Source organism: Mixophyes fleayi, chromosome 1 (assembly GCF_038048845.1).
Source record: "Mixophyes fleayi isolate aMixFle1 chromosome 1, aMixFle1.hap1, whole genome shotgun sequence".
NCBI lineage: Eukaryota > Metazoa > Chordata > Amphibia > Anura > Limnodynastidae > Mixophyes > Mixophyes fleayi.
Genome location: NC_134402.1, coordinates 281,163,431 through 281,190,892, shown reverse-complemented (window position 1 = coordinate 281,190,892; position 27,462 = coordinate 281,163,431). Strand labels below are relative to the sequence as shown.

Below are 27,462 nucleotides of genomic sequence, written 5' to 3'. Positions count from 1 at the left end.
ATGCCTATCATGAGAGAACTTAAATGCTTAAGATTATATGTAATCTTGTAGACAAGTTATTTGTTTCTGTTCCTTTTCATTTATACTCTGATGCCAATGTTCTACGATAGATTTACAGATAGAAAATCTGGTGTGCGTAGAAAAATGCTTCCTCAACAGGCTCTTGTCTATCATTTTTGTTTTAAGTTTTGTGAATGTTACTAGCAGCTTTCTTATATACATATATATTTAAAGTTATACTTAAAGATGTATATATATATATATATATATATATATATATATATATATATATATATATATATATGGTCAGATACTACCGCTCAATCCGAATACCTGGAACTCAGATCCTTCAGGGCATAATTAGGCTAATTGCAGTATGTATTGACCCAAAACAGCCATCAGTCCCAGCCAGCATGTTTTTAAGATCTTTCATATGTTGACTGGGAAAGGGGGAAATTGTGGTCAACGTTGTTTGTATAATCATCTAACTATATTTCCTCCCATCATAACTGACATCTGAAAGACCCTGATCAACAGTTGTGTTGAGGCTATACACACTGAAGTTTGTGTCCAATAAGGTGTTTAACTATTAAACATGTAATTTTCCTGATGGACACAAATGATAAGAAGCAACTGATATGGAAAGAAAGATGTGAGTAATAAGCAAGTGGATGTGATATTTTCACTGGGTTCTTAGACATGAACATGCCCATTTTTCCTCCATGTACCACATCAGGCACTGTTCTAAACAATAATACTTTGCTTGTACTCCACCACCCCTGGCCTTGGAGCAACAGGATACAAGTAAAAGTGAAGTGAATGAGGTGCAGAGCTGTAACTAGGGTGGTGCGGGCGGTGCCGCCCGCTACCTAGCTCTATATGACAATATTACTCCCAAACAGCCTCCCGCCTCTCACCTGCTGTGTGTCAGGGCTATACGCAATACAGCGATGTGCGTTCCACAGACAGGAAGTTTGGCATTTGGAACTTGCGGAAGTCAAAGGCACATCGCTGTATTGTGTATAGCCCTGACACACAGCAGGTGAGAGGTGGGAGGCTGTTTGGGAGTAATATTGTCATTAAGGCAACGCTAGTCGGTAGGCTGTGTCTGAATGAATGAGATTCCCATCTACCCCGGCATGGCATTTCAGAAGATTAACCCCGTGTGTCATCAGTGTAGACAGTGACTGCTGGATAAGTGCTCGTTATATATGGGTGATCTGAAAACTGGCATCACAAGGCTCCTCTGTAGACGTGTCTTATGGAAATATAAGTATTAAGTCAGGGTGAGATCCAAGCAGTGATTTATAAAGTGATATCACTACCTCTGGGTGTGTTTATTAGTAAGAGCCCTTTGTGGCCATAAGTAAGGCTCCCCGCAGAGAAGACAATAGTGTGCCTCCACAATCCTCCTTTTGCTATAGTAGCATATATTAATTTCCAGCAGGTATTGCTGCTACGGTGATATTTTCTTGGTAAATCAGTAATTAAATCACTAATTTATTTCAATCCTACCACTGTGTGTGTATATGTGATATATATATATATATCTGTGCTCCTGAGGAAGTCTTGTGATCATCAAGACGAAACGCGTCGAGCCTCACTGTTGATCAGCTGTACCTGGTGAACTATATGTGAGTTCAGTGTTACTTTGTTTATTAAATTTGTATTGCTCTTTACATTGTATCCTCTTCCATTTATTATACCGCCGTTGGAAGGGTGTCCATGCACGAGATACAGCTGCCTATAAAGAAAACATCTTCTGGCTATTATGCTCATATTTCTGGTACGCATATGAATTATTGCTTACACATAAAGTGGTGTGTGTTTTTCTGGGCTACGTCTTTTTACATATATACCCTGGTGAATTTTGAACTCTACATCCTTTGAATACCCTGTGGTGTTTCACGTGGTGCATTATCTTTTGCATTACAATATTATGCTATGTTTGCCTTTTTCCACATTCCTGGATTGTTCCCGAGTTGAGATCCAGTGTTACAGCTCTCAAAGAGGATCCACTCGAGTCTTGATCATACATCTTTACCTGACGGTACGCATATATATATACACACTTTGTCCTTTGTTGTCCTGGTATTACACTATGAGGCGCCCTGCCTGTGCTTTGTTCTAGTATATATATATATATATATATATATATATATATATATATATATATATATAATGTATATATATTTGCATTTGCAAAGATGTGCAACAGAATTCTTTCAGTAAAGTGCTAGCCACACCCACACATTAGGTTGGCCACACCCACTTGTCAAATGCCACTCCCACATAGATGGGGGGCGCCAGTGCCCTGTCTCGCCCAGGGCACTAAAATGTCTAGTTACTGCACTGATGAGGTGTTTTGGTAATTGGTATTCATGAAAGTGTTTGATGGTGTCATGACACCAAGCTTCCTACTGGCTATTTATCCTGGCCCACTGGTGGAGAGTTTGCCCAGGCATACCCAGCAAAGACTCTCATACCACAGAAGTGTTTACCGTACTTCCTTCAGCCCACTGCTCACCCTCAGTGCTGTGCACTTGGGCATACACTTTCACACCCAGGAAAATACCCAGTAAACACCCAGGTAAATATCCAGTATTCCAGCAGTGAATATAGCACTTCCAGGACAATGTCATACTGCAGTGAATAGAACAATAACCCTCAATGAATACATGTACAGCACTATAGCTGTCTAGTAGTGGCCAACTCTGGGCATCTGCTCCAGGCTTGATCCTATGCTTCAGATTCTCCTTTGCTAACACTGTCAGCAAAGCAGCAGTCCTGTTTAACTGTCACACTGCTTTCAGCTAGCACACAGATCTGCAAGACCCACAGGAAGGAACAAGATCTACCGATCCTCTCAGTCCTTCAGTAGTTCTCTGATACGCAGTCAGTCCAGCAGGAGCCTAAACTTCGCCAGTACTGACATTCAGCTCATGATCACACACTGCCTCTTGTCTCTAGAAACGGCCTTTGATCCAGTCTGTGGCCCATATCCTTCAAGGTGACATTTTCCTCTTCTACCTACCCAATAGGAGGTTCTTCTTGGGCTAGGTTATGACTCAGGTTCTGCTTATCTCCATCTCGGACTTCCTGACAGAGGCGGCTCCAACATGTCTGTAGATAGCATGTTTCCACAATGGATCTCAAATAAAGGAGGCAAATCAAAGGAGTTCTGGTTTAACTCCCTCATTACCGATCGTTCTCTGGCTCATTCTTACACCCAACAGACATATCCCACTGTTACAGGGCAGCAGGGCCAGATTAAGGGAATGGAGGCCCCCGGGCTAAGGGGCCTCCATTCCTCCGTGAGGGCCCCCCCGTGATCCGAGCTGCCCGAACCCCCCCCCCCCGGCACTTACCTCCTTCTCTGGCGCGCTGTACGCTCTTTACTGAGGAGATGTCATGAGAGTGAAACTCATGAGATCTCCTCAGTAAGGAGACTACAGCGCGCCGGGGAAGGACCGCAGTGAAAGTGCTCAGCAGCACTGATCGTGCCGGGGGCGCCCCCGACCGATCAATACTGCTGCTGAGCACTTTCAAGGGCCCCCTGGATGCAAGGCCGGTGCAAGGTTGCCCGGCGCCCTAGGCAAAGCTTAAGTTTGCCGCCCCCTCCTCCCCCAAAAAATCTCACTTCCCAGACCCTCACATGCTTGACATTTCTAATATAAAAATAATAACTCATACCTCCTCCTGGCTGGCAAGGCTGCTGTCTAGATGCACTGATGTCCAGACGTATTGATGTCTGACGCAGAACGCTGTCCATGCTTCACTGCCCAGGAGCAAATGCAGGATATCTAGAGGAGAGGCTCCAAATGTTAGATTTCAGACCAAAACAAAACAAAAAACTTGACATCATTCACCTGTTACACACTGACATGTCCCCGGCTTTTCCCACACATGCCCATGTGTCCAATAGCTATTCTTACATATGCCACCCCTTGACCATCAGTTTTTGTCACATATGCTAGCTGCCTAAGACCAACTTTACTCACATGCACACCAGCTTTCCCATATCTCCCATACACCACTGCCCTAAGCGCCCTTGTCAGCTTTATGCCCACCAGCTTTTCTTTAAAATGCCCCCCATCCACCTCAAGCATGCTTCCCTGCCAAACTGCTTTATGAAGAGTTTGTGCTGGCGGGGGGAATTCGCCGGGACTCCTAGAGTAGCACCAGCATGGTGAGTAACAGCGGTGCTTCATTATGACCCTAATTTTCTGTAGCATCCCCTCCGCCCCGTCTTTTGTACCATCCTCTCTCCATCCCCCCCATTTTCTGTAGCATCCTCTCGTCCCCCATCTTCAGTAGCATGATCTATTCTTCCCTCCCATTTTCTGCAGCATCTCCTCTCCCCCCTTCTTCTGTAGCATCCACTCTTCTCCAGTGGCATCCACTCTTATCCCCCCCTCTCTTCTTCTGCAGCCTCCAATCTTATCTCCCCCCCCTCTTCTTCTGCAGCATCCTCTCTTCTCCCCCCTTTCCTCTCTGGCATTCTCTCTTGTCCCCCTTTCTTCTCTGGCATTCTTTCTTCTCCCCCCCTTTATTCTGAAGCATCTCCCCCCCTTCTGTTTTCTGAAGCATCTCCTCTCCCCCCTTTCTTCTGTAGCATCCACTCTTCTCCAGTGGCATTCACTCTTATCCCCCCCTCTTCTTCTGCAGCATCCACTCTTATCCCCCCTTTCCTCTCTGGCATTCTCTCTTCTCCCCCCTTCTTCTGTAGCATCCACTCTTCTCACCCCCTTCTTCTGTGGCATCCTCTCTTCTCCCCCCCCTTTACTCTGAAGCATCCCCCCCCTTGAGTTTTCTGAAGCATCTCCTCTCCCCCCTTCTTCTGTTGCATCCACTCTTCTCCAGTGGCATCCACTCTTATCCCCCCTCTTCTTCTGCAGCATCCTCTCTTCTCCCCCCTTTCCTCTCTGGCATTCTCTCTTCTCCCCCTTCTTCTGTAGCATCCACTCTTCTCACCCCCCTTCTTCTGTCGCATCCTCTCTTCTCCCCCCTTTATTCTGAAGCATCTCCCCCCCACCCTTCTGTTTTCTGAAGCATCTCCCCTCACCCCTTTCTGTTTTCTTAAGCATCTCTCTTCCCCACTTCCGTTTTCTTATTAATTTACTTACCTTCTCTTCTTCTTCTATCTGCTTCTCAGGTTCTTTCTTCTCTCTTTGCCTGCGCCTGTCGGCTCCTCTTGACTGCGTCGTGACGTTGACGCTGTCAGCACCGGAAGCCCCGAAGTTTTGAAAATGTGGTGCTGCGCTTGTCTGTAGCAGCACCGCACTGCAGGTGTGAAGGAGCGCTATAATGCGGGCGGGCGGGCGGCCGGATGTCCGGGCGATCGCCCTTATTAATTTATGTTAATTCAAGATTAATTCGATGTTATTCTTGGCCACACTGCCGCCCCCCAGAGGCCTGCGCCCTAGGCAGCTGCCTAAGGCTGCCTAATGGTGGCGCCGGCCCTGCCTGGATGCCATAGGCCCCTGGGCTGTAGCCCTGTTAGCCCTATGGTTAATCCGGCCCTGCAGGCCAGTGCAAGCTACAGCTAGTGCACCTGTGACGCATGCAGTGCTTGACTTGATCTGGGCAAGATTGTACCTAGGGTGGATATAGCTCTTTTGCAGACTCTGTGTCATTTCCAACATAAAACATGGTTAATATATACATTATACATACATTCGGATACATATAACCAGGGAGAGCGAGTCCGTGTGGGATTAACCTTTAATTGCCATGCTGATCTGGGGAACAAAAAGGCTAAAAAATATATGATCACAGTCCACACTTTGTAAGAAACAAGGCACAGCAATTGTGATGTCATTAAGCCCTTGTTTCCTCACAAAGGGTTAAACATTACATTCAGTGGTGGGAATGTTAGCAGCACATACAGAGAAGTATATCAAAACATGTTAGTCTGCTTTCTTTTCATTTTCTAGGCATTTTAATGGCTAATTGCATGGCAGGCCCTTGAAAGCAGGAGTCCCAGGAATGTCGAGAGCAATACTTGGGAAACACAGAGGTGGAAATTGTGCTTTTTTATTTACTGTCTTAAACTCGACACTTGGCACAATGCCCAGCTCTCAGTGCATGTGTTTTTGGAGGATTTTTCTCAAAAATCTGATTTGTTGGGAATGCCAACCCATAAGATTCAAAGGAAATGGTGGGAATTATGTATCCTTGCTTCTGATTGGCCAGAGAAAACTTCTCCTCCTTGGGCCACAGAAGGCCAGAGTACTCTGCAGGCGTGGAACATTAATAATAGATTTAACATTCTCTGCAGCAAAATATTGAAATTAAAATACAGCTACAGCTAAAATACAGGCGTCAAATACTTGAAATAGTCCACATTCCATTTGTTTTAACATGTCCATAATAACCTCTCTAAACACTGTGTCAGGATGCTGCGATGTTAGAGGCTAAACTCACAGAGTAATCCTGGTATCTAGGGGCTCATGGAACACACAAGCCAGGAGAGTATTTTTACGGCTGGAAACTCTACAAGTATAGTCTTTACTGATGAGGGGCAGATGAGATGTATAGGTGAATGTCCATCCATGTCAGTCACATAAGTGAGTAACAGCAGCGCCATTTGACAAGTCATTTGATTGGATCAGCAATATATATATTACTGCTTTCTTCTTTCCTTCCTGAAGGCTGCTGGCAACAGGAAAGCACATGTCTCATCTGTGCAGAGCATAGATAGGAGACTACATGGCAAGTAAACCTGTAGCCCCCACAACACCCATTTATAACACTGTTATACTATAGCTACAGTAACTTTTACAAGGCAAGTATACACATATTCATGCAAATAATATGTATGCAAATATACATACAGTAAGACATTTTCTGCAAGCAATAAGCATTATGACTCATCATGCCTAGTACTCTGTTATGTAAAGGGAAGCTCTTTGTCTTGTTGGATCTTGTTTTCTAAAATGAAGCTTAATCACTTTAATAGACTTGTGTCTTTTCTTTTTTCAGAACCTCCTCTTCCTGAATTTAAAAAAATCAGGCCATCAGCCAATCAGTTGCTAAAAATCAGTTTTCAGCGAATTGATAAGAATGGACCCATCAGGTAAGTGTCTGTCCAACCATGCAAACCTAACCATATTATTAACTCATAATCACCTGTTCTGTTTTGTTAAGTTAAACCACTTGTGACAATAAGGTTTCTACAGATTGTGCCACTTAGACCATACTTGCCTATTTTTGGTCAGCTGTATCCGGGAGAGGGGCGTGTCTAGAGGGCGGGAGGGGACGGGGAGCTGCGAATCGCTCCCCTGCAACAAATATGCCATTTTGTTGTGGGGGGTGGGGCCAAAATGACGCGATTCATCGGGAATCGCGTCATTTTAGCCCCGCAATTGCGGGATGTGGGAGATTTGCCAGCTCTTGCGGGAGTCTGTGAGACTGAACCGTATTTCGGGAGTCTCCCGGACATTCCGGGAGAGTTGGCAAGTATGACTTAGACACCAAGGGTATGAGGCTCATACTAACAGTATGGATTATTTGGATTGTCAGGTTTATCATGTTTTGGAAGATTTGTACAGAGAGAAATATTTTTCAAAAAAAATATGTAACTGCACTCATAGGAAGTTTGACAAAATATGATAATTGTTGTTCAGCGTTACAATATCTTATTTTAGCCAGTTTTCCTTTCACAACTGTGTCATTTATACAAACAGTAGAACTTTTTCTATCATGGGAAAAATATCTGTTTGAGAAAATGGTAAGTAATGTTAACTTTATCTGTAGAGTCCATTTTGCCTCTTGATTTCAATATTTAAATGTGGAGGACTGGTAACGTCTGAACTTGGTAGCTAGCATAGAAAAGGGTCCATGGTACTCCTGCACCCCACAATTCCATGCTTTACTAGAAATGAAAGCTTACATAGCAACTTAATTTAACCCACATGAATAAGGGTTTCGCTGTTTGCATGCAAGTGGTAATACCTCTGAGTTAAATGTAGATGTTTCACACTGGGCTGTGACTCATTTGAATATGACTATTCATAGCTACACCTATTTTCACTCCTAAATCCTTATGTTTAGCTGCCTATGTGACTCAGTGAGACCAAGTGAACAGCCACATACTGTAATATCTAAATATAGTGACTGTGCTCTTGCACACTGCAGCACTGAATAGCAGGCCATAGTGGATCATTTAAAGGGGGGGTTACTAAATACTTCTTCATGACCCAAAGAAGAATTCTTTCATTCCAGGAATTTGCAATATTAACCGTCTATTCTGTTTATATTCTTTTTATGAGTACATATTGATTTTTAAAGGATGTGTATTGCTTGACATGAAAAGCTATATAGTGGATGCATCTTGTAAAATGTAAATATGCCCAAGGCTAGGAGAAAATGTGTCCTCAAAATTAAAGGCACTGCTGACAAAAAAACGAAAATAGCTTTGGGGGTGCTGCTCCTCCCAGCAATGGCAATATTGTTTAATAAACTTACCCAGATGTGCTCAGTTTATTCTGGTAGATAAAACATGGGTATTTATAAGAGGGTAATTATAAGGGTGCCACTTAAAATGAGGGAGCTGCTCTGACATGAACTCCACCCACCTGTCATTCCAGATGGTTTCAGTTGTCACTTCATGATCAAATGGGAAACAGGCCTATGTCCTACCTGCTCTGTACAGTGAGATAAGAAAGTCAATGAACCACTACTGCCATGGTGCATGCTCCCCACTTCTATCATCATCATCATCTATTTATATAGTGCCACAAATTCCACAGTGCTGTACAGAGAACTCATTCACATCAGTCCCTGCCCCATTGAAGCTCACAATCTAAATCCCCTAACATATACACACACAGACCGAGAGAGACTAAGGGCAATTTAATAGCAGCCAATTAATCTACCAGCATGTTTTTGGAGTGTGGGAGGAAACCAGAGCACCTGGAGGAAACTCACATAAACATGGGAAGAACATACAAACTCCACAGAGATAAGGCCATGGTCGGGTATCAAACTCATGACCCCAGTGCTGTGAGGCAGAAGTGCTAATCACTAAGCCACTGTGCTGCCCGCAGATATGTCTAAGTGACTGATGTGTAAAACTGCCTGATGTATGTAACTGACTGATGTATGTAATTGACTGATGTGTGTAACTGACTGATGTATGTAATTGACTGATGTGTATAACTGACTGATGTGAGGAATGGAGGTATGAAAATATGTGGTGAGTGTGGGCCCCCCAGCTTAGTGGTTTTCCACCATAGGGTTTATGAGTCAGCGGCCTGCACCCACAGTTGTACTATACTGGACTCTCCTGGCATTTGAATCCACTACTTCCTGCTTGCTGGCCCCTCCTCAGGGATCAGTCATTCTATTAAATACCTTTCTGTTTATTTTGGCAATTAGCCTAGGGCAGGATGAAAGGGTGCACATCCAGTCAGCGCAGAGGGCTGATTCGCTCATGCTTCCTGTTCTTCTCCTTCTCTTTCCTTCCCCTCAACTCATCCCCTTTACTTCCTCATTGCTCCACCACTTCATTTCCCTCCTGTCTCTCACTTTCCATTCTCCCCTTCTTCTACTTCCTCACTTCGCATGGACCATCCCCGCACCAAATCATTCAGGAGACAAAAAAGCCTTCCATATTATAATGTTGTTGGAGGATATTCATTTAATGTAGTTTGGCTGCTGTTTGGAGCTCTTTACGTAATGCAGCAGCAGTGGGAGACTAATAATTTAATATGGAGGTCTCTTTCTAATAAATAGCAGAGCTTTTTATGTAAAGTGAGCGCTATTTATGTATTGTAGCAGCAGGTGAGGGCTATTCATTTAATATCGGGTCTCTTTAAATAAATATGGGAGTTGTTAATGTAATGTGTTGATAGGAGCTCTGTATTAAATGTGGGGGAGTCATAATTTAATGATGGGGCTGGTTGGGGGAAGGTGACCCACTTATTAAATGTGGGTGTTTAATGTAGCAGTATGTGAGGGCTATTTATTTAATATTGGTTCTGTTTTTAAATAAATGTGGAGGTTGTTAATGTAATGTGGTATTGATGGAAGCTCTGTATTATATGTTGAGGTTAATTAATATGAGGGCTGGTTTGGTAGAGAAAGCCTAGAGTGTTCATGTGTTTATCTGCTTTCCATGCACATATACATGCTGGTACTTGTAGTGCCATATAATAATTATTTTCCCATTAGCAATCAAATATTAAGGCCCCTTAATATATTTATTATCCGCATATTGCCCCTTAATATAATGAACAGTAACAATTGCCCCATAAGTTAATTATAAGTTAATTTTGTCCCCATAATCATTAAATAGTGATTGCCACAATAATTCATAAGTCAGTTGTGTCTCCTCTTTTATGTTATGAATGTCAAATTAGCTCAAACAGCATGTTGTTTGAGCAATCTCTCCTCTCAAAACCACCTTTTATATTTTGGCTGTCTTGCTGCTTCTTACATGCGATAGTTTGTATATAGTCAAGGTTGAAAATCAGGATGGCGATGTTGAATGCATTGCGGGGTGAAACAGTAGTTTTTGGGCAGTTTATCAGCAGTTTTGCCTTTAATACATTGGGTGGTTTAAAAACCACCCATAAAACATTTCAAATTGGCCTAAGAGCAGCGGAGAACACAATTCAGGATCCACCACAGCTGCACCCCACATCCCCATGTCAAGTATGACACCCATTTAATTAACATGTACCAAAAAATTATCCAAGGACACCTCATATACAGTTCCCTATTTCATCTGTGAGTCATGTCCATTTATAAGCTCAGTGTGACATATAGGACAATCTCTGCTTCACACAACTAGAAGACGTCATATAGCAGCTGATTAAGTAAAAAAGGGGATATATCATAATATAGATTTGATAGTCAGATTTAATCTGATAATTTGACTTAACACTACAATACTATATAATAAAATGGAAAATATAGTAAAACAAATTATTTGCAATTAAATGTGCAATGGATGAATAATTGATTGTCACTCACTTTTGACATTTTCCTCTTCCAGTTCCTACCAGGTGTTTGTGATTCAGCTTATCTCATGGTGTTCCTTTACCTGTGAGTCATTGGAGGCTGTCACATACTTCAATAATATGTCAAAGATTCAAGGATATGTCACTGCTGAGTTGTTCCCAGGAGAAGTTTCTGACCATCTGGAGTTCTCCGTTGGAGACAGACAATACTATGGAGATTTTTATAATGCTCCTTTAGAACGAGGGAAGGACTATTGCATCATACTACGAACTATCTCCAAGGTACATCAATGTATAGAAAGATCTATTTAGTAAATGTAATGGAAGGTTAATTAATTCATATTTTTATCTTACTAAAAGCATCAGATTTTGTTGTAAAAATAATTCATGGCCCTGTTTGAAGTTATGAGGATCCTATCGATTTCTTATTTTTTCTTGAGACAAAGACAAAACTAACTGCAGGAATTTTTGAATCCTCCAGCGGTGTTCTCACATTAACAAGGTTGTATCAGACCTCATTTTATTCAATTAAATTTTTTTAAAAAAAACTATGCCCAAATGCAGGGGCAGGCTGGGCTGGGGGGCAGGGGGCATCTGTCCCTTGGGCCGGGCCCATAGTGGGCTACTTTGGGCTGGGTCACTGGGACACCTATTTTTCCTTTAAAATGTTCCTAATAGGCTGCTGAGTCACGTTTTTCCCCCGGGCTAAAATTTGCCAGCCCTCCCCTGCCCAAATGTGCATCAAAATGTAATAGTGAATTTGCAAAAAAGCTGTAACTACACCATTACAGCAAAATACTATATAGTACACATATTCATCACATAAAGGCAACCATGGTGTACCCTCACTTTCAAGAGATATAGTGTATTTAAAAGAGGGTGAAACAAGCAATATTTTAATAGGAATTTATAACAGTAAAAGGTATTGATAAGAAAGGGCCTAAACTGGTTGCACAGTGTGATGATCTATTTATTTTTCTGTGTCATTATCCTAAACACTACAGCTGATATATACACCATTCAGCCACAACATTAAAACCACTGTCAAGTGAAGTGAATAACATTGATTATCTCATACATACTGTTCCCAGTATGCATTGTTCAGTACCTACCAAAAGTGGTCCAGAGAAGGACAACTGGTGAACTGGCAACATGGTCATGGGCGCCTAAGACTCCTTGACGCACGTGGAGAGAAAAGGCTAGCCCGTCTGTTCCAGTCCTACAGAGCAGCTGCTGTAGCACAAATTGATGAAAAAGGTAATGCTGGCTATGATAGAATGGTATTAGAACACACAGGTGCCTATGGCAATGGACCCCTGTCCACTGCCAAAGGCACCTACAATGAACACGTGAGAGACAGAACTCATGTGGAAGGCCAAGTGCATTTGCGTCATTTACCTGAGGAACACATGGCTCCAGGATGCACTATGGGAAGTTGTTCCAGCAGAGGCAGTGTGATGCTCTGGGTAATGTTCTGCTGGGGTACCTTGGGTCCTGACATTCATGTGGATGTTACTTTGACATGTACCACCAAACTAAACATTGTTGCAGACCAAGGAATCTCTTCATTGCAAGGGTATTCCCTGATGGCAGTGGCCTTTTTCAGCAGCATAATCTGCCCTACCACACTGCAAAATTTGTTTAGGAATGCTTTGAAGGACATGACAAAGTGTTCAAGGTGTTGACTTCTCTTCCAAATGCCCTCCATTTTAAACATAAATAAAATAATTTTTTCTTTGTCCAGTGGAGAGGAATAGGCTTCGTCACCCATAGTGATCAGACTGCTTCATAGGTGCTCTATAGCAAACCTCAAACACATCACCTGTCTCCCCTCTCTTCCAAAGTCCTTTAAATGTGCCCTTTGGAATGCACGCTCTGTTTGTAACAAACTTACCTCCATTCATGATCTCTTTCTCTCAAAAAACCTCAACCTTCTGGCAATAACAGAAACATGGCTCATGCAATCAGACACTGCCTCACCTGCAGTACTTTCACATGGTGGCCTTCATCTCACCCACACCTCCAGACCTGAAGGCAGACTAGGAGGTGGGGTTGGACTACTTCTCTCCCTACAGTGCACGTTTACAGTTCTACCAAATGTCCCATCACTCACGTTCACATCTTTTGAAGTACATGCTATTCGCATTTTTAATCCATTTTCTCTTCCTGTTGCGGTGATCTATCGTCCCCCTGGAGCACACCAACAATTTATTGAGGATTTCTCTGCATGGCTCCCTCACTTCTTATCTTCAGACATTCCCACCCTCATCCTGGGTGATTTCAACATCCCCATTGATAACTCACTTTCCAAAGCTGCTTCCAAACTACTCTCTCTAACCTCCTCACTTGACCTCTCCCAGGAATTGAATCATCTACTCATAAGGATGGCCACTGCCTTGATCTTGTTTTCTATAGAGTATGCTCAGTTTCTAATTTTCTTAACACACCCTTCCCCCTCTCGGATCATCACCTTATCAGCTACTCACTCACCCCCACTGCTCTAACCTCTCTACTGTCTAACTCTACCAAGCCTCCTCATACCCGCAGAAATCTGAATTCTATTAATCTTCAACAATTTTCCACCTCTCTCCCCAACACCTTCTCTCCCCTATCTCTACATTCTCATCCCCTGAGATGGCAGTACCTCATTTTCACCTAACCTTAGCAACGGCCCTTGATCAAGTGGCTCCAGCGACACTACATACTACACGTCGACTTCGATGTCAACCGTGGCACACTAATGCAACACGCAATCTTCAAAAACTGTCCCGTAAAGCAGAACGTCACTGGCTTAAATCTCGCACCTCTAATGACTTCTTCACATATACTTCTGTCTGCCATGCCTATCGAAATGCTCTGGACACAGCAAAACAAACATACTTCCAATCTCTTATCTATGCTCAGGCTTCTAACCCCAAATGCCTTTTCAATACATTCAAACATCTTCTCAATCCTCCCACCCCGAACCTTCAATCTACTATCAGTGCTCAGGATCTTGCTTCCTACTTCAAGGACAAGATTGATAAGATCAGACTAGAAATGGTATCCTCTTCCTCAACAAGCAATCCGCTCAATTCCTTCCCACTACCTTCTGACACCCTCTCTTCATTTGACCCCACAAATGAAGAGGAAATTTCTACGCTCTTCTTATCTTCCTACTCTACCTCCTGTCCTCTTGATCCTATTCCCTCGCAAATTGGTAGATCCCTGTTTGCTGTGATCATTTCACCTCTAACTCAAATCTGTAATCTCTCACTCTCTACTGGCATCTTTCCATCACTATACAAGCACGCAGTGATTACTCCTATTCTAAAAAAACAAAACTCCGACCCAAACTCTCTCTCTCAAATTACCATCCCATCTCTCAGCTCCCTTGCCCCTCCAAGCTTCTAGAGAGACTTGCCTACACTCGCCTCACACGCTTTCTTTCCGCTAACAACCTGTTGGACCCTCTTCAGTCTGGCTTTTGTTCTCAACACTCTACAGAGACTGCGTTGACCAAGGTTGTCAATGATCTGATCACTGCTAAAACTGAACGCCATTACTCTCTCCTAATTCTCCTGGATCTCTCGGCTGCATTTGACACCGTTGACCACTCTCTTCTCATACAAACGCTGCAATCCCTAGGTCTTCAAGACACTGTTCTATCCTGGTTCTTATCCTACCTCTCTAATCGCTATTTCACTGTTAATTTCTCTGGAGCCACCTCTGCTCCGCTTCCCCTATCAGTTGGAGTACCACAAGGCTCAGTACTAGGTCCTCTGCTGTTCTCTATCTACACCACTTCTCTTGGAAATCTAATAAGTTTCTTTGGCTTTCAGTATCATCTCTATGCGGATGATACCCAAATCTATCTATCCTCTCCTGATCTCTCGACATCTGTGTTGTCACGTGTAACTGACTGTCTTTCTGCCATATCATCTTGGATGTCCTCTCGCCAACTCCAACTTAATCTTTCTAAAACAGAGTTAATAATATTCCCACCCACCAACAAGAGCATACCTGACATTTCTATCTCTGTTGATAACATGACCATAAATCCCACCCCACAAGCTCGCTGCCTAGGTGTAATCCTTGAGTCACACCTATCCTTTGTTCCCCACATTGACTCTATATCTAAATCATGCTACATGCATCTAAAGAACATTTCCAGAATTCGCACATATCTCACGCAAGACACTGCAAAAACCTTAATCCATGCACTTATCATCTCCCGCATTGACTATTGCAATTCCCTCTTTACTGGTCTTCCCAAAAACAGACTCAAATCTCTACAATCTATTTTGCATACTGCAGCAAAACTGATATTCCTTGCAAATCGTTATTCCTCCTTTGAATCACTCTGTATGTCTCTACACTGGCTGCCTGTCTTTTACCGAATCCAATATAAAATACTTTTACTAACCTATAAGGCCATCAACAAAGCTGCACCAACATACATCTCCTCTCTTGTCTCAAAATATCTCCCAACTCTGCAACTCCATTCTACACAAGATCTGCGTCTCTCATCCACCCTCATTACATCCTCCCATTCCCGGTTACAGGACTTTTTTCAGGCTGCACCAACTCTATGGAATTCTCTCCCTCGCACAATAAGACTCTCCTCTGGTCTACAAACTTTCAAGCGTTCTCTAAAAACCTACCTATTCAGACAAGCTTATAATATTCCTCAACCACCTTCTTAACCTCACCGCCTTTAGCCTGTTACCGCCTGTTACACAATTTCACACAAGACAACTACCCCCTGACCAACATTGTTGTGTGACAGGATCATTTAGCTTATGAGTCACTTTTACCTTTGCAGTCTGGCTGGGCCAAAATGCAAAATGTAGACTTAACCTCATGTGTCAATCTCCCATTGTCCCATAGATTGTAAGGTTGCGAGCAGGGCCTTCTTACCTCTTTGTCTGATTTACCCAGTTTGTTTATTAGTTTATTGTGTTTGTCCCCAATTGTAAAGCGCTACGAAATATGTTGGCGCTATATAAATAAATGATGATGATGATGATGATAGGAGTACAGCCATTTACTGTGTGTGTACAGTTGATGCAAATAATGTTGTTTAGTCTTACTCTGATGGTAGGATCCTTTCCATCTACGTTACTTCTACACTTAACTGATGTTCTGTTCTTCTGGATTTTCTTATGTGGACCACATTCTGATAGCTAGGAAACTATGGGTAAATTACCCTGGCTAGGACACCATTCCCTCTAGACAGTAGACGGGTTTATCTTCTTGTGACTGATACCTATTACAAACAAATCTGCCCCCTCTAGCAAGTAGCACAACTGCTTGGCTTGTATAGTTTACTATGTGTAACAATATGAGCTATGCACATTATATACAATTGAAAACAGTTTTTATTTGTTCAACCTTTCAGAGCTGTAATGAGTTAAGAAAAATCTTCTTCTAATTGCTTGTGACAATTTGTAAGTTTAAATATTTTAGAATATTGTAAGTGATTTCCTTGCCAGAGGTTATCCTCAGGCCATTTTGACCACTTTATTTGACTTACTACACAGTCATAGCTTTCATTCCTTATTGCATCAAATTGCCAAAGGCATCTGCAAAATATAAACTGTTCATTAGTTTCCTGCAGAGCTGAATTGTAAATGGAGCCACAGTGAGCATGTGAATATACTACGTGACTTGCCAGATGTTCCTTTTGAAAGCAGGGAAAAAAATTATAATTATGATCTAAAGATATATCACATGATCTAACTATGATGAAACGACAAACTCACGAATCTTTTTCACAACTCTAGTCTAGAGGGTTTTTCTTATCTTCAGAGAAATCTTGCCACCAACACCGACTCAAAGAGGGCGAGCCCACAATCCAGACTGAGATCCCAAGAAAAGGACAAAGGGTGCAGCCAAGGGTGAAGATTTAAGAAAGGTCGATGGTAGCATTACTATAAAAAGAAAGTATAGCGCCCATGGTGAGACTGTAATACAGCGTTCCTCCTGCAAAGTGTTCTTTGCTATCCCATTCCAGTATTGCAAGATTATATTTTTTTTATTTTTTATGCACAACGGGGCAATTGCCCAATTTGCAATTTCCTTTTTTCATTGAATCAGGGTACAGAGTTCTTTATCCTCCTGTATACCAAGAAATTAATAGTTCATAGAATCCAACATTGCATAGACTAAAACTTTTAAAATCTACTCTCTTCTCCCTCGTAACACACTTTCTTCTTCCTACAGTACCTCTTCCCACAAGCCCCACCATCAACCCTTAAATCCCTGACCCCCCCCCCACCACCGCTACCACCGCACCACATGCTGATCATCAAATTCTCAATTACATTCCTGGCCTTTCTCCCTGTGCTTTTACATTGTGACTGAGCTGCTTGTTGACATCCAATATCCTTATTTTTAACAATAGGATGAATTATCTCATACATGTGGGCAATATAACACCTTTTTTATGTAATTATGTAGTCACCTACTGTTTTTTGTGGAGCTATTAAACATTAGCAATCACTTCTCCATCAACGCTTGCACAGCGTTGATGGAGAAGTGTTCTAAAGCGTTCTAAAGCCAGCCACACATGTCCATTTTGTATGACTGTTGAATTATCAGTGACCAATTTTACTACATGTAGCACCCCTTTCTCTAGCACACTGAACAGGGTGATGAAATGTTTTCTCTCTTCAGTGCCTCCACCTGAGTCTTCTACACAGTATGGCGGGTTGCGGACTGTGACTGAATCCAACAGGGGTTGACTTGGACAGTCCCTTGTACCCGACCACAGTAACCCTCTGTATAATAATAGACCACTCACTGTGTTTACAAACAATCAACTGGGTGTGTATTTTGGAGAAAGTAAATGGGTAAGGCAGATTTAAATATGGGGAGATTCTGGACAGGATAAGTGGAACAATGGATAAGATAATATTCAAGGGCAGCAAGGCATTGAGAAAGCTATAGGAGCAAAATGCACTTCTGCGGTTTTTGCTTAACCACCTCTCCTCTGGTGCACTGGCATATCCTCAGACCGTCCCCTGTTTTATTGTAGGCAGGGACTTTTCACATATACCCGCGGTCATGGGGGTAGAGCCATTACTATTCATTTAGCCAGATTTGGAATCTCTTATGGGATCTGCATCAGATATCCTGTATATACAACTGACATTTCTTATGGTATCTGTATTAGATACCTTATATATGGAGTAGAACTTTAACTCTCTATGAGCAGATAAGTTAACCCATTAAGGAACTCAGTTGTATAGCCCAATTATATAGGAGTTCAATATCTTCAAACATTTTATTATACTAAATTATTTGGTGCAGATTCAGCTACTGAGTTCTGATAGCCAGTGGAGTAATCATATATAAATAAAAGCAGATATTTATTAATATAGAGGTGGTAAAGCGAATGCAGATTTTTCTGCAATTTTAATTCACTTCCAGCGCTTTTTTTTCACCATCCTACACCTTTGTTTTTAATTCATATTTGGCTGCTTTCTTTAATCTGAACCATCCTTTGATTTGGACAGCACGGTGGCTTTGTGGTTAGCACTTCTGCCTCACAGCACTGGGAACAAGAGTTCAATTCCTGACCATGGTCTTATCTGTGTGGAGTTTGTATGTTCTCCCTGTGTTTGCGTGGGTTTCCTCCGGGTGCTCAGGTTTCCTCCCACACTCCAAAAACATACTAGTTGATTAATTAGCTGCTTTAAATTGACCTTAGTCTCTCTGTCTGTGTGTGTGTGTCTATGTTAGAGGATTTACACTGTAAGCTACAATGGGGCAGGGACTGATGTGAGTGAGTTCTCTGTACAGCGCTGCGCAATTAGTGGTGTTATATGAATAGCTGCTGCTGCTGATTTTAATGTATACCTAATAAAATTGATGTTTTATTACTGACCAAAAATAATCCCGGAGTGCCACAAAATAAACTTCTTTCTGCTTTTCTCCTCTCTTGAATACATATATTAATCCAATAGATCAGCCCTGTGACAATGTACATCCCAAACTATTAGGAGGTCTGCATGGCCAGATTTTCATAATTTTTGATTCAGCTGTTTGCTTTACTCGTAAAACTATTTTTTAGAAAACCCAGAAAAAGCAATGGTTTAGATGACAACACTGTTGCATGTGTTGCCAGATTTGGTTTTATCTTTTTCATCCTTGTGACAACTGGTTGTTCAACTTAATCGCTAAACAATCAAGTCTGTGAGCAGTTTGGGAAGACACAGCAGAGGTATGACTGCTTGTGGTGTTCTACCACTTCCAAATTGTACAGTGACTTCCCACACTGATGGTGGGTGTCAGCAGATTTTTCATTTTTCTGGATATTCTGAATCCTGAAGTATATTAATATCTGATGCCTCTACTGTATACCATGTTCCATGCTGTGGAGAAGCCACTCTGGCCCTTCAGCTGTCACCTGACTACGTCAGGGGCAATTAGGGCTAGGGCTGTCATGAGAGCCTACTCCAATCAGAAGCCTCAATACTTCCTGCTGCATTGTGGGAGGTGTAGGAGCTGAAATAAACAGCACATGCTTCAGCCGCAGGCAAAGTGTTAAAGACAGACCAAACAAGGACAAAGACCCATCACTCTATGATCATTCCATGGTCACATAATTTGAGCATGCGTAGAGGAATTTCTGGGCAACAGGAATAGCGCCTAAGTGCGCACCTGTCCTGATTACAGGGCCATCTTTCCGACTGGGCACAATGGGCAGGTGCCCGGGGGCCCAGGGGGAAAGGGGGCCCAAAGCAATAAAAAAAAAATCCTGTAGAAAAAAACCCCGAAACCCCCCCAAACACTTACCTTTTTTGGTCACCGTTCAGTTCAGGTGGCGATCCGGCTCCCTCCGTGGTCCCCTTTTCCATGCTGTGCTCGCAGTGAATGTTGGGTGTGATGTCACGCCCGACATTCACTGCGAGCACAGCACAGAGGAGCGCAGCCAGCACAGAGGACTAAGGAAATAAGAAGAGAAAGGGATCGGCGATTGAAAGGTAAGTTAATACAATGAAAGGTAGGTATATATATGTATATATATATATATATATATATATATATATGGGCCCCGGTGCACTGCTTTGCCCGGGGGCCCATAATGTTGTTAAGATGGCCCTGCCTGATTGCCATGTTTTCAAGCAATACTCTGCAGTCCTCCTGGGTTGCTGTATTAAAACAATTGTTGGGTATATCCTTTACCTAGTGCAGGAGATTATTTGTATTTCATTCTTATATACTAAGTCATTTAATGTGTTTTACAAGTTGGAAATATATACATATATACAAATATAGCCTAGCAGTCAGTCTCAGACAATAAAAGTTACTTAACAATTAGTCTTATTAAAAAAAAAATCAGACTTCAACAAATGACTTCCTCATGATGTAAACCAGTTCATGTGATATCACACGTTTGGATATTAAACTATGCCATCTTTGACAAAAGATCTCAGTCCATCACCTGACTCTCTTTCTCTCAGCACACTGTGCTCATTCATTGCTTTTGAGACTGATATTGGGAAAAGGGATTTTCACAAACAAAGCTCTTGTCCCAAATTTGCATGTGGATTACAATAAGGGCAATTTATAAAACATGCCAAGTATTTGTACAGTAGGTGCCAGAAATAGTAAAAATAAACAAAAACATAAGATTTGCTGACTTACTGTACAAATGACTAAATATAAAACATGATTTCTAGGAACACTGCTGATGAATATGCACTTGTAAGTAGAAATGCTCACTGACCCCCGTGAAATGGTTTTCGTTTTGGTTTTGGATCTGGAGTAGCTTCGTGTTTTGGTTTTGGTTTTTGCAAAACCACCCTCGTGTGTTTTGGTTTTGGTCTGTATTTTTTTAGACAAATTGCTAAAATATGCTAAATCACATAATTTTGCTCTTTTTTTTGATCCTACATTATTATATACCTCAATAACACTAATTTCAAGTCATTTGCAGTTAATTTTGACCACCTCACAGGTCACAATATTATTTTCATACACTTTGGGACAAATACTGCAGCAATCTGGCTGAATGGTAAGCGACAGAGCAATGACTCAAACACACGGCAGTTCCTACCACATCTAGGACACATTGGCACACAGCAGTGGCAGAAAATAAAAGTGGGGCAAGATGGAATTATCCTCGGATCATAAAACCAGTTATGGTTAATTTGATCACTCCACCTGTTTCTTGGATAACTGAGGTAATTTGACAGCTAATACATGTCAACGAGCTCCGGGATGCGTGCTTTTATCAGACACACACCAATCCAGGGTGCCAGACAATGCACTAAAAAGAGGCATTGTAATTCCCAGCAAAAAGCAAGTTCATCAGTGAGATTCGGATCAGCCCCATTTCCCACAAAATTATAATCTAGTTAGGTACTTTTGAAGAAAAGTGCATATTACAAACACTTGCTGAACCAGCAGCAAAGTGGAAGGTAATACATATAGATGTCTATTTAGAATCCATGCTTACATTACTTCTGCAAACAACGTTGTTATTTGTGAATAAAACTGTTGTCTTTATACGGTTCAAAAAAATTAAAAATAATCCTCCACCATTCTTTGGATGTTGATAGTTGATAGTAGGATCAGGTGGAGTTACAGCAGAGGTGTCACTAATTCTGGTCAATTCTTTTACAGTAGACAAGACCAGATGTCAAATGTTGTGCTGAGTCATCTGCATCATCAATGGTTGTCTAAGATTTTTGCTAAGCACACAACAATATATATCATATGTAGGTAATATTGGCACATAGCAGTAACTGAAAGGAAAAATGGTGTAATATGGAATTGTCCCACCTCCCATATGTTGGATCTTAAAAAGGACATGTACACTTTAACAAACCAAGCACTTCAGCCACAAAAGTGCCACTCCTTGTGGCTGAAGTGATTGGTTTGTATGGGCCCCCATAAAACAAGGTAACAATGGCCTTAAGCCACCTAAGGTAACAGTGCTGTTAATTAACTCTACTGTGGCAAGATGTTGTTGTCATCATCCTCAGCCTCATCCTCACCCTCATCAGTGTGTACATCATCCTCACACATTATTTTCCCAAGAGCTTGCCATGAACTTGCTTCAAATGGCGTAACATGGATGAGGTTCCTAGATGGTTAAGGTCCCTACCTCTACTGATTGTGGCTTTACAATTGCTACAAATGGCTAGACAACTGTTGTCAGGATTTGGGTAAAAATAAATCCACACATAAGAGGTGGATTTTTTGGTCTTATGTTCAGGCATGACAATGGCCTTCTTCTTATCACATGCAATAACTGCTGCCACTGGAGCAGGACTTACACAAACAACATCATCCTCATCAACATCCTCATTAGCGCCCTTGTTGGCTACACAAATATCCCCCTCATCCTGTTCCAATTCCAATTACACTTGGGCTGTTCAGGCACGCATCAGCAGAAATGCTGAAAGAGGCCATCTTTATGGATACACTATCTGAATGGTCACGATTACACATAGCACTCGTGCATGGACTCTCCTCAGGGATTGGTGTCATTTCTGAATCTGAGCATACATTTTCCTCTAATGCCTTACTGTTTTCTTCCAGCTCGGCTTTTACACGTAACAGTATTTGTGCACCACTTTTGGAGTCTGAATTACTTGGTCTTGCTTGGTCACGAGTGACCTTACAAGAAGAAGCCTCAGTAACAATTTTAGTTCTCGAACTCATAGAAAAAGGTGAAGGCCTCATTCTTTCTTTGCCACTGCGTATGTAGAATGGCATGTTGGCAATTTTTTTTTTCGGCAGATGATATTTCATTACAGCTTTTTTTCTTCACCACGGTAAAAAGTGTTTTTTTTTTCCCCCTGGCTTAAAAAGACTATGTACTATTACATAGGCTTTACCAAATGATGTACAGGGATTACTATCATCAGGACTGGTGGCAGCAGCTGCTTGCTGCTCCTGCTCTTCTGTGTACTGCTGTGAATCCATTTGGATAACACCCTACACTCATTGGGGCAAATTCAGAAATAAAGTCTGCAAGGACTTGTATATTTGTATTTCAGCAATGACAAAAATAGCAACGCAGCTCTTCTTTTTGGGTGTACATAACACCCTACACTTATTGGTGCAAATTCAGAAATAAAGCCTGCAAGGACTTGTATGTTTGAATTTCACCAATGACAATTAGCAATGGAGCTTTCTTGAACCCTGCTACCACTCTCCACTTTCACTTCTGTACGTTTGCCTGCCCAACTGCTCTCACTCTACCCTACCCCTTCTGTATCCCTCTCTCAAATGGCGCTAGATCGGCGTGGAGGGCGGTATTTATAGATTCCAAAACTCTCGAGATCCAAGATACGTCGACATCACAATGACGCTTTGCCTCGTTTTGGAATCCGAAAAAGCGCAAAAGTACTAAGCCGACTTGGCTCGGTACTCGGATCCCCTCAGTTTGGGTGGGCTCGGTTTTCGGTAAACCGAGCCCGCCCATCTCTACTTGTAAGTATTCTTAATGCCCCATTGTTTGGCAGACCATGAGTTACTACAATCCCAATCACTGATCTAGGTTATTGTGTCATTCTTGTTGTATTTCACATATTCATTCTCTATGCATATTAGCATACAAAACTCTTGGATTAGGTATAGTTAGTGATAATTACACTCAAGGTTGTTACATGGATATTGGTACCCACAGTACTGGTATCCTGGCAAATTGAGGAGACAGGCAGTGCCCCCCTGAGCGTACTGGCAAAATCACATCTATTTTCTCTAATAAAGTTGTTGAGTTTATCGCTAGGGTTTGAAAAGAAATAAAATAATTAATTGGTTTAATTTGTTGTTTTTTGTATTGTTCAAAAATACATTTTTAAAAGACAAGGTTGTTCAAAAATGATATATTTCTAAATAATGATTTTTTTCAGCTGAAATTTTAGAAATTCTAAGAATCTCAAGAGAAAGATCTTTAAGAACTGCCCTGGGAAATTAGGGACTGTTATTATACATTACAAACTTTTGGAGTTGTGCATCAAAACTATGCACAGATCGAATTTTGTGGCAAAAAAAGGCAGTTTCACAGAGGTGCACCCAACCACAACCTTCAAGTTCCACTTTTCTTTCATCATGCCAACAAATAGCCATTCAGCACCAGGGGCGGGCTGGGCCGGGAGGGCAAGGAGGCAGTTGCACAAAAAAGGCTATTTTGGGCCGGTACAGGAACCGGCCAAAGTCTATTTACTTTGTGGCTAGTCCCTCCTCTGGGACCAGCCACCTTCCATCATTGGCTGCCCATCCGCGGCCCCTCCCCCTCTCCCCTTCTGCTCCTTGTTTGGCCTATCATATGACTCGGTGTCACATGGGACGCGCACCCTGTGACAGGTGCCTTCCCATGTGTAAAAATCAGCGCGCGTGGACGGAACACGGTAAGTGGTGTGTGTGCTGTCAATGTAGTGTGTGTGAGATGTCAATGTAGTGCATGTACTGTCAATGTAGTGTGTGTGTGGGTGCTGTCAGTATAGTGTGTGTGCTGTCAATGTAGTGTGTGTGTGTGCTGTCAATGTAGTGTGTGTGTGTGTGTGTGTGTGTGTGTGTGTGCTGTCAATGTAGTGTGTGTGTGTGTGTGTGCTGTCAATGTAGTGTGTGTGTGCTGTCAATGTAGTGTGTGTGTGCTGGCAATACAGTGTGTGTGTGCTGGCAATACAGTGTGTGTGTGTGTGTGTGTGTGTGTGTGTGTGCTGTCAATGTAGTGTGTGTGTGTTGGCAATACAGTGTGTGTGCTGTCCATATAGTGTGTGTGTGCTGTCCATATAGTGTTTGTGTGCTGTCAATACAGTGTGTGTGTGTGTGTGTGTGTGTGTGTGTGCTGTCAATATAATGTTTGTGCGTGCTGTCAATGTAGTGTGTCTGCTGTCAATGTAGTGTGTGTGCTGTCCATATAGTGTGTGTGTGTGCTATCAATACAGTGCGTGTGTGTGTGCTGTCAATGTAGTGTGTATTTGCTGTCAATGTAGTGTGTGTGTGTGCTGTCAATGTAGTGTATGTGTGTGCTGGCAATACAGTGTGTGTGTGCTGGCAATACAGTGTGTGTGAGATGTCAATGTAGTGTGTGTGCTGTCCATACAGTGTGTGTGAGATGTCAATGTAGTGTGTGTGCTGTCCATACAGTGTGTGTGAGATGTCAATGTAGGTTGTGTGTGTGCTGTCAATGTAGTGTGTGTGTGTGTGTGTGTGTGTGTGTGTGTGTGTGTGTGTGCTGGTAATACAGTTTGTGTGTGCTGGCGATACAGTGTGTTTGCTGTCCATACACAGGGCCGGTGCTAGGGTTCTCGGCGCCCTAGGCAAAATTTCAAGATACCGCCCCCCCCCTCGCGAAAACACCAAATACCTTCCTCACAGACCCATACCTACTTGACTGTGTGCATTTGTGTTTAAAAAAAATAAAAATTAGCCTTACCTTCTCCAGCGGTCCAGATGCCGTGATGTTTGATGCAGAACACTGTCCAGACTCCACTGCAGACACAGGATTTCTAGAGGGAAGGTATCCAGATGTTAGATTTCAGGACACCTGCATCACACCACTGCACCCCCCTCTGAATCACACCACTGGACCCCCCTCTGCGTCACTTGCAAACTATGGTGTAGAAATTGTACCCCATAGATTGCAAGTGAAATATAGAGCATGAGGTGCCAATAAAATAATTATTTTATCCACCATAGTGTTTAAATCAAATATATAGCATGAAGTGCCAAATAATAGTCATTTTTCCACCGCATAGTTTGCAAATCAAATATAGAGTATGACGTGGCAAATAGTCATTTTTATACCATTGAAAAATTACTATTTGCCACCTCATGCTCTATATTTATTTGTCAAGCTATGTGGGAGAAAAATGATTATTTTGCACTTTATGCTCTATCTTAGATTTAAAAACTATGGTGGATAAAATAATTATTTTATTGGCACGTCATACTCTATTTTTGACTTGCAGCAAGTCAAATATAGATCATGAGGTGCAATAAAATAATTATTTTATCCACCATAGTTTTTAAATCTAAGATAGAGCATAAAGTGCAAAATAATAATGAAATCCTACCCCCAACATTTTTTTTTTCCCTCCACACTTTTTAATTTTACCTTTGGGTATACCTTTTTTAAAAAAAATAAAAATTAATACTACAAAAAAAATTAAAATTAAATATACTCACCGTTTTTGAGGCTGGTCAGCAGATGCAGGGAGGCTCTCCTTTAATGGCTCAGCAGAGCAGTGATTGCTGGGAGGGGAGGAGAGGGGGGCGTTGGGTAGGAACTTTATTCACACTGTCTGTCACAGACAGTGTGAACCTGAAGACAGGCACCGCCGGACAGACTATCACATGATCACTGACTAACGTCAGTGATTATGTGTGAGATGCGCCGGACAGCCCGGGCGCATCACATTGAAGAGGACGGCGGACAGTTAAAAAACAGCGGCGGCACCCTGCCGCCACTGCAATTCTCCCACAAGCCGCTGACTAGATTTTAAAATCTAGTCAGCGGCGCCCTGCAGGTCCCGGTGCCCTAGGCAACTGCCTAAGGTTGCCTAATGGGAGCGCCGGGCCTGCCCATACAGTGTATGTGTGCTGTCAATACAGTGTGTGGTGTGTGTTGTCAATATAATATGTGTGTGTGCTGTCAATGTATTGTGTGTGTGTTGGCAATACAGTGTGTGTGCTGTCCATACAGTATGTGTGAGATGTCAATACAGTGTGTGTGCTGTCCATACAGTGTGTGTGAGATGTCAATGTAGTGTGTGTGTGTTTGCTGTCAATGTAGTGTGTGTTTGCTGTCAATACAGTGTGTGGTGTGTGCTGTCAATATAATATGTGTGTGTGCTGTCAATGTATTGTGTGTGTGCTGGCAATACAGTGTGTGTGCTGTCCATACAGTGTGTGAGATGTCAATACAGTGTGTGTGCTGTCCATACAGTGTGTGTGAGATGTCAATGTAGTGTGTGTGTGTGTGTGTGTGTGTGTGTGTGTGTGTTTGCTGTCAATGTAGTGTGTGTTTGCTGTCAATACAGTGTGTGGTGTGTGCTGTCAATATAATATGTGTGTGTGCTGTCAATGTATTGTGTGTGTGCTGGCAATACAGTGTGTGTGCTGTCCATACAGTGTGTGAGATGTCAATACAGTGTGTGTGCTGTCCATACAGTGTGTGTGAGATGTCAATGTAGTGTGTGTGTGTGTGTGTGTGTGTGTGTGTGTTTGCTGTCAATGTAGTGTGTGTTTGCTGTCAATACAGTGTGTGGTGTGTGCTGTCAATATAATATGTGTGTGTGCTGTCAATGTATTGTGTGTGTGCTGGCAATACAGTGTGTGTGCTGTCCATACAGTGTGTGAGATGTCAATACAGTGTGTGTGAGATGTCCATACAGTGTGTGTGAGATGTCAATGTAGGTTGTGTGTGTGCTTTCAATGTAGTGTGTGTGTGTGTGTGTGTGTGTGTGTGTGTGTGTGTGTGTGTTGGCAATACAGTGTGTGTGCTGTCCATACAGTATGAGTGAGATGTCAATACAGTGTGTGTGCT

The 27,462-nt window shown here is 42.3% G+C and overlaps 1 protein-coding gene across 4 annotated transcripts in view; it reads left to right on the top strand.

Moving 5' to 3' along the window:
• SUSD1 (sushi domain containing 1) overlaps nt 1-27,462 on the top strand; it is a 235,253-nt gene that overhangs the window by 180,381 nt on the left and 27,410 nt on the right. For all 4 annotated transcript variants that reach the window (XM_075210949.1, XM_075210946.1, XM_075210950.1 and 1 more), the window contains 2 exons: nt 6,985-7,078; nt 11,003-11,249. In XM_075210949.1, coding sequence (XP_075067050.1) covers nt 6,985-7,078; nt 11,003-11,249 — 341 coding nt within the window. The remainder of the gene's footprint in view (nt 1-6,984; nt 7,079-11,002; nt 11,250-27,462) is intronic.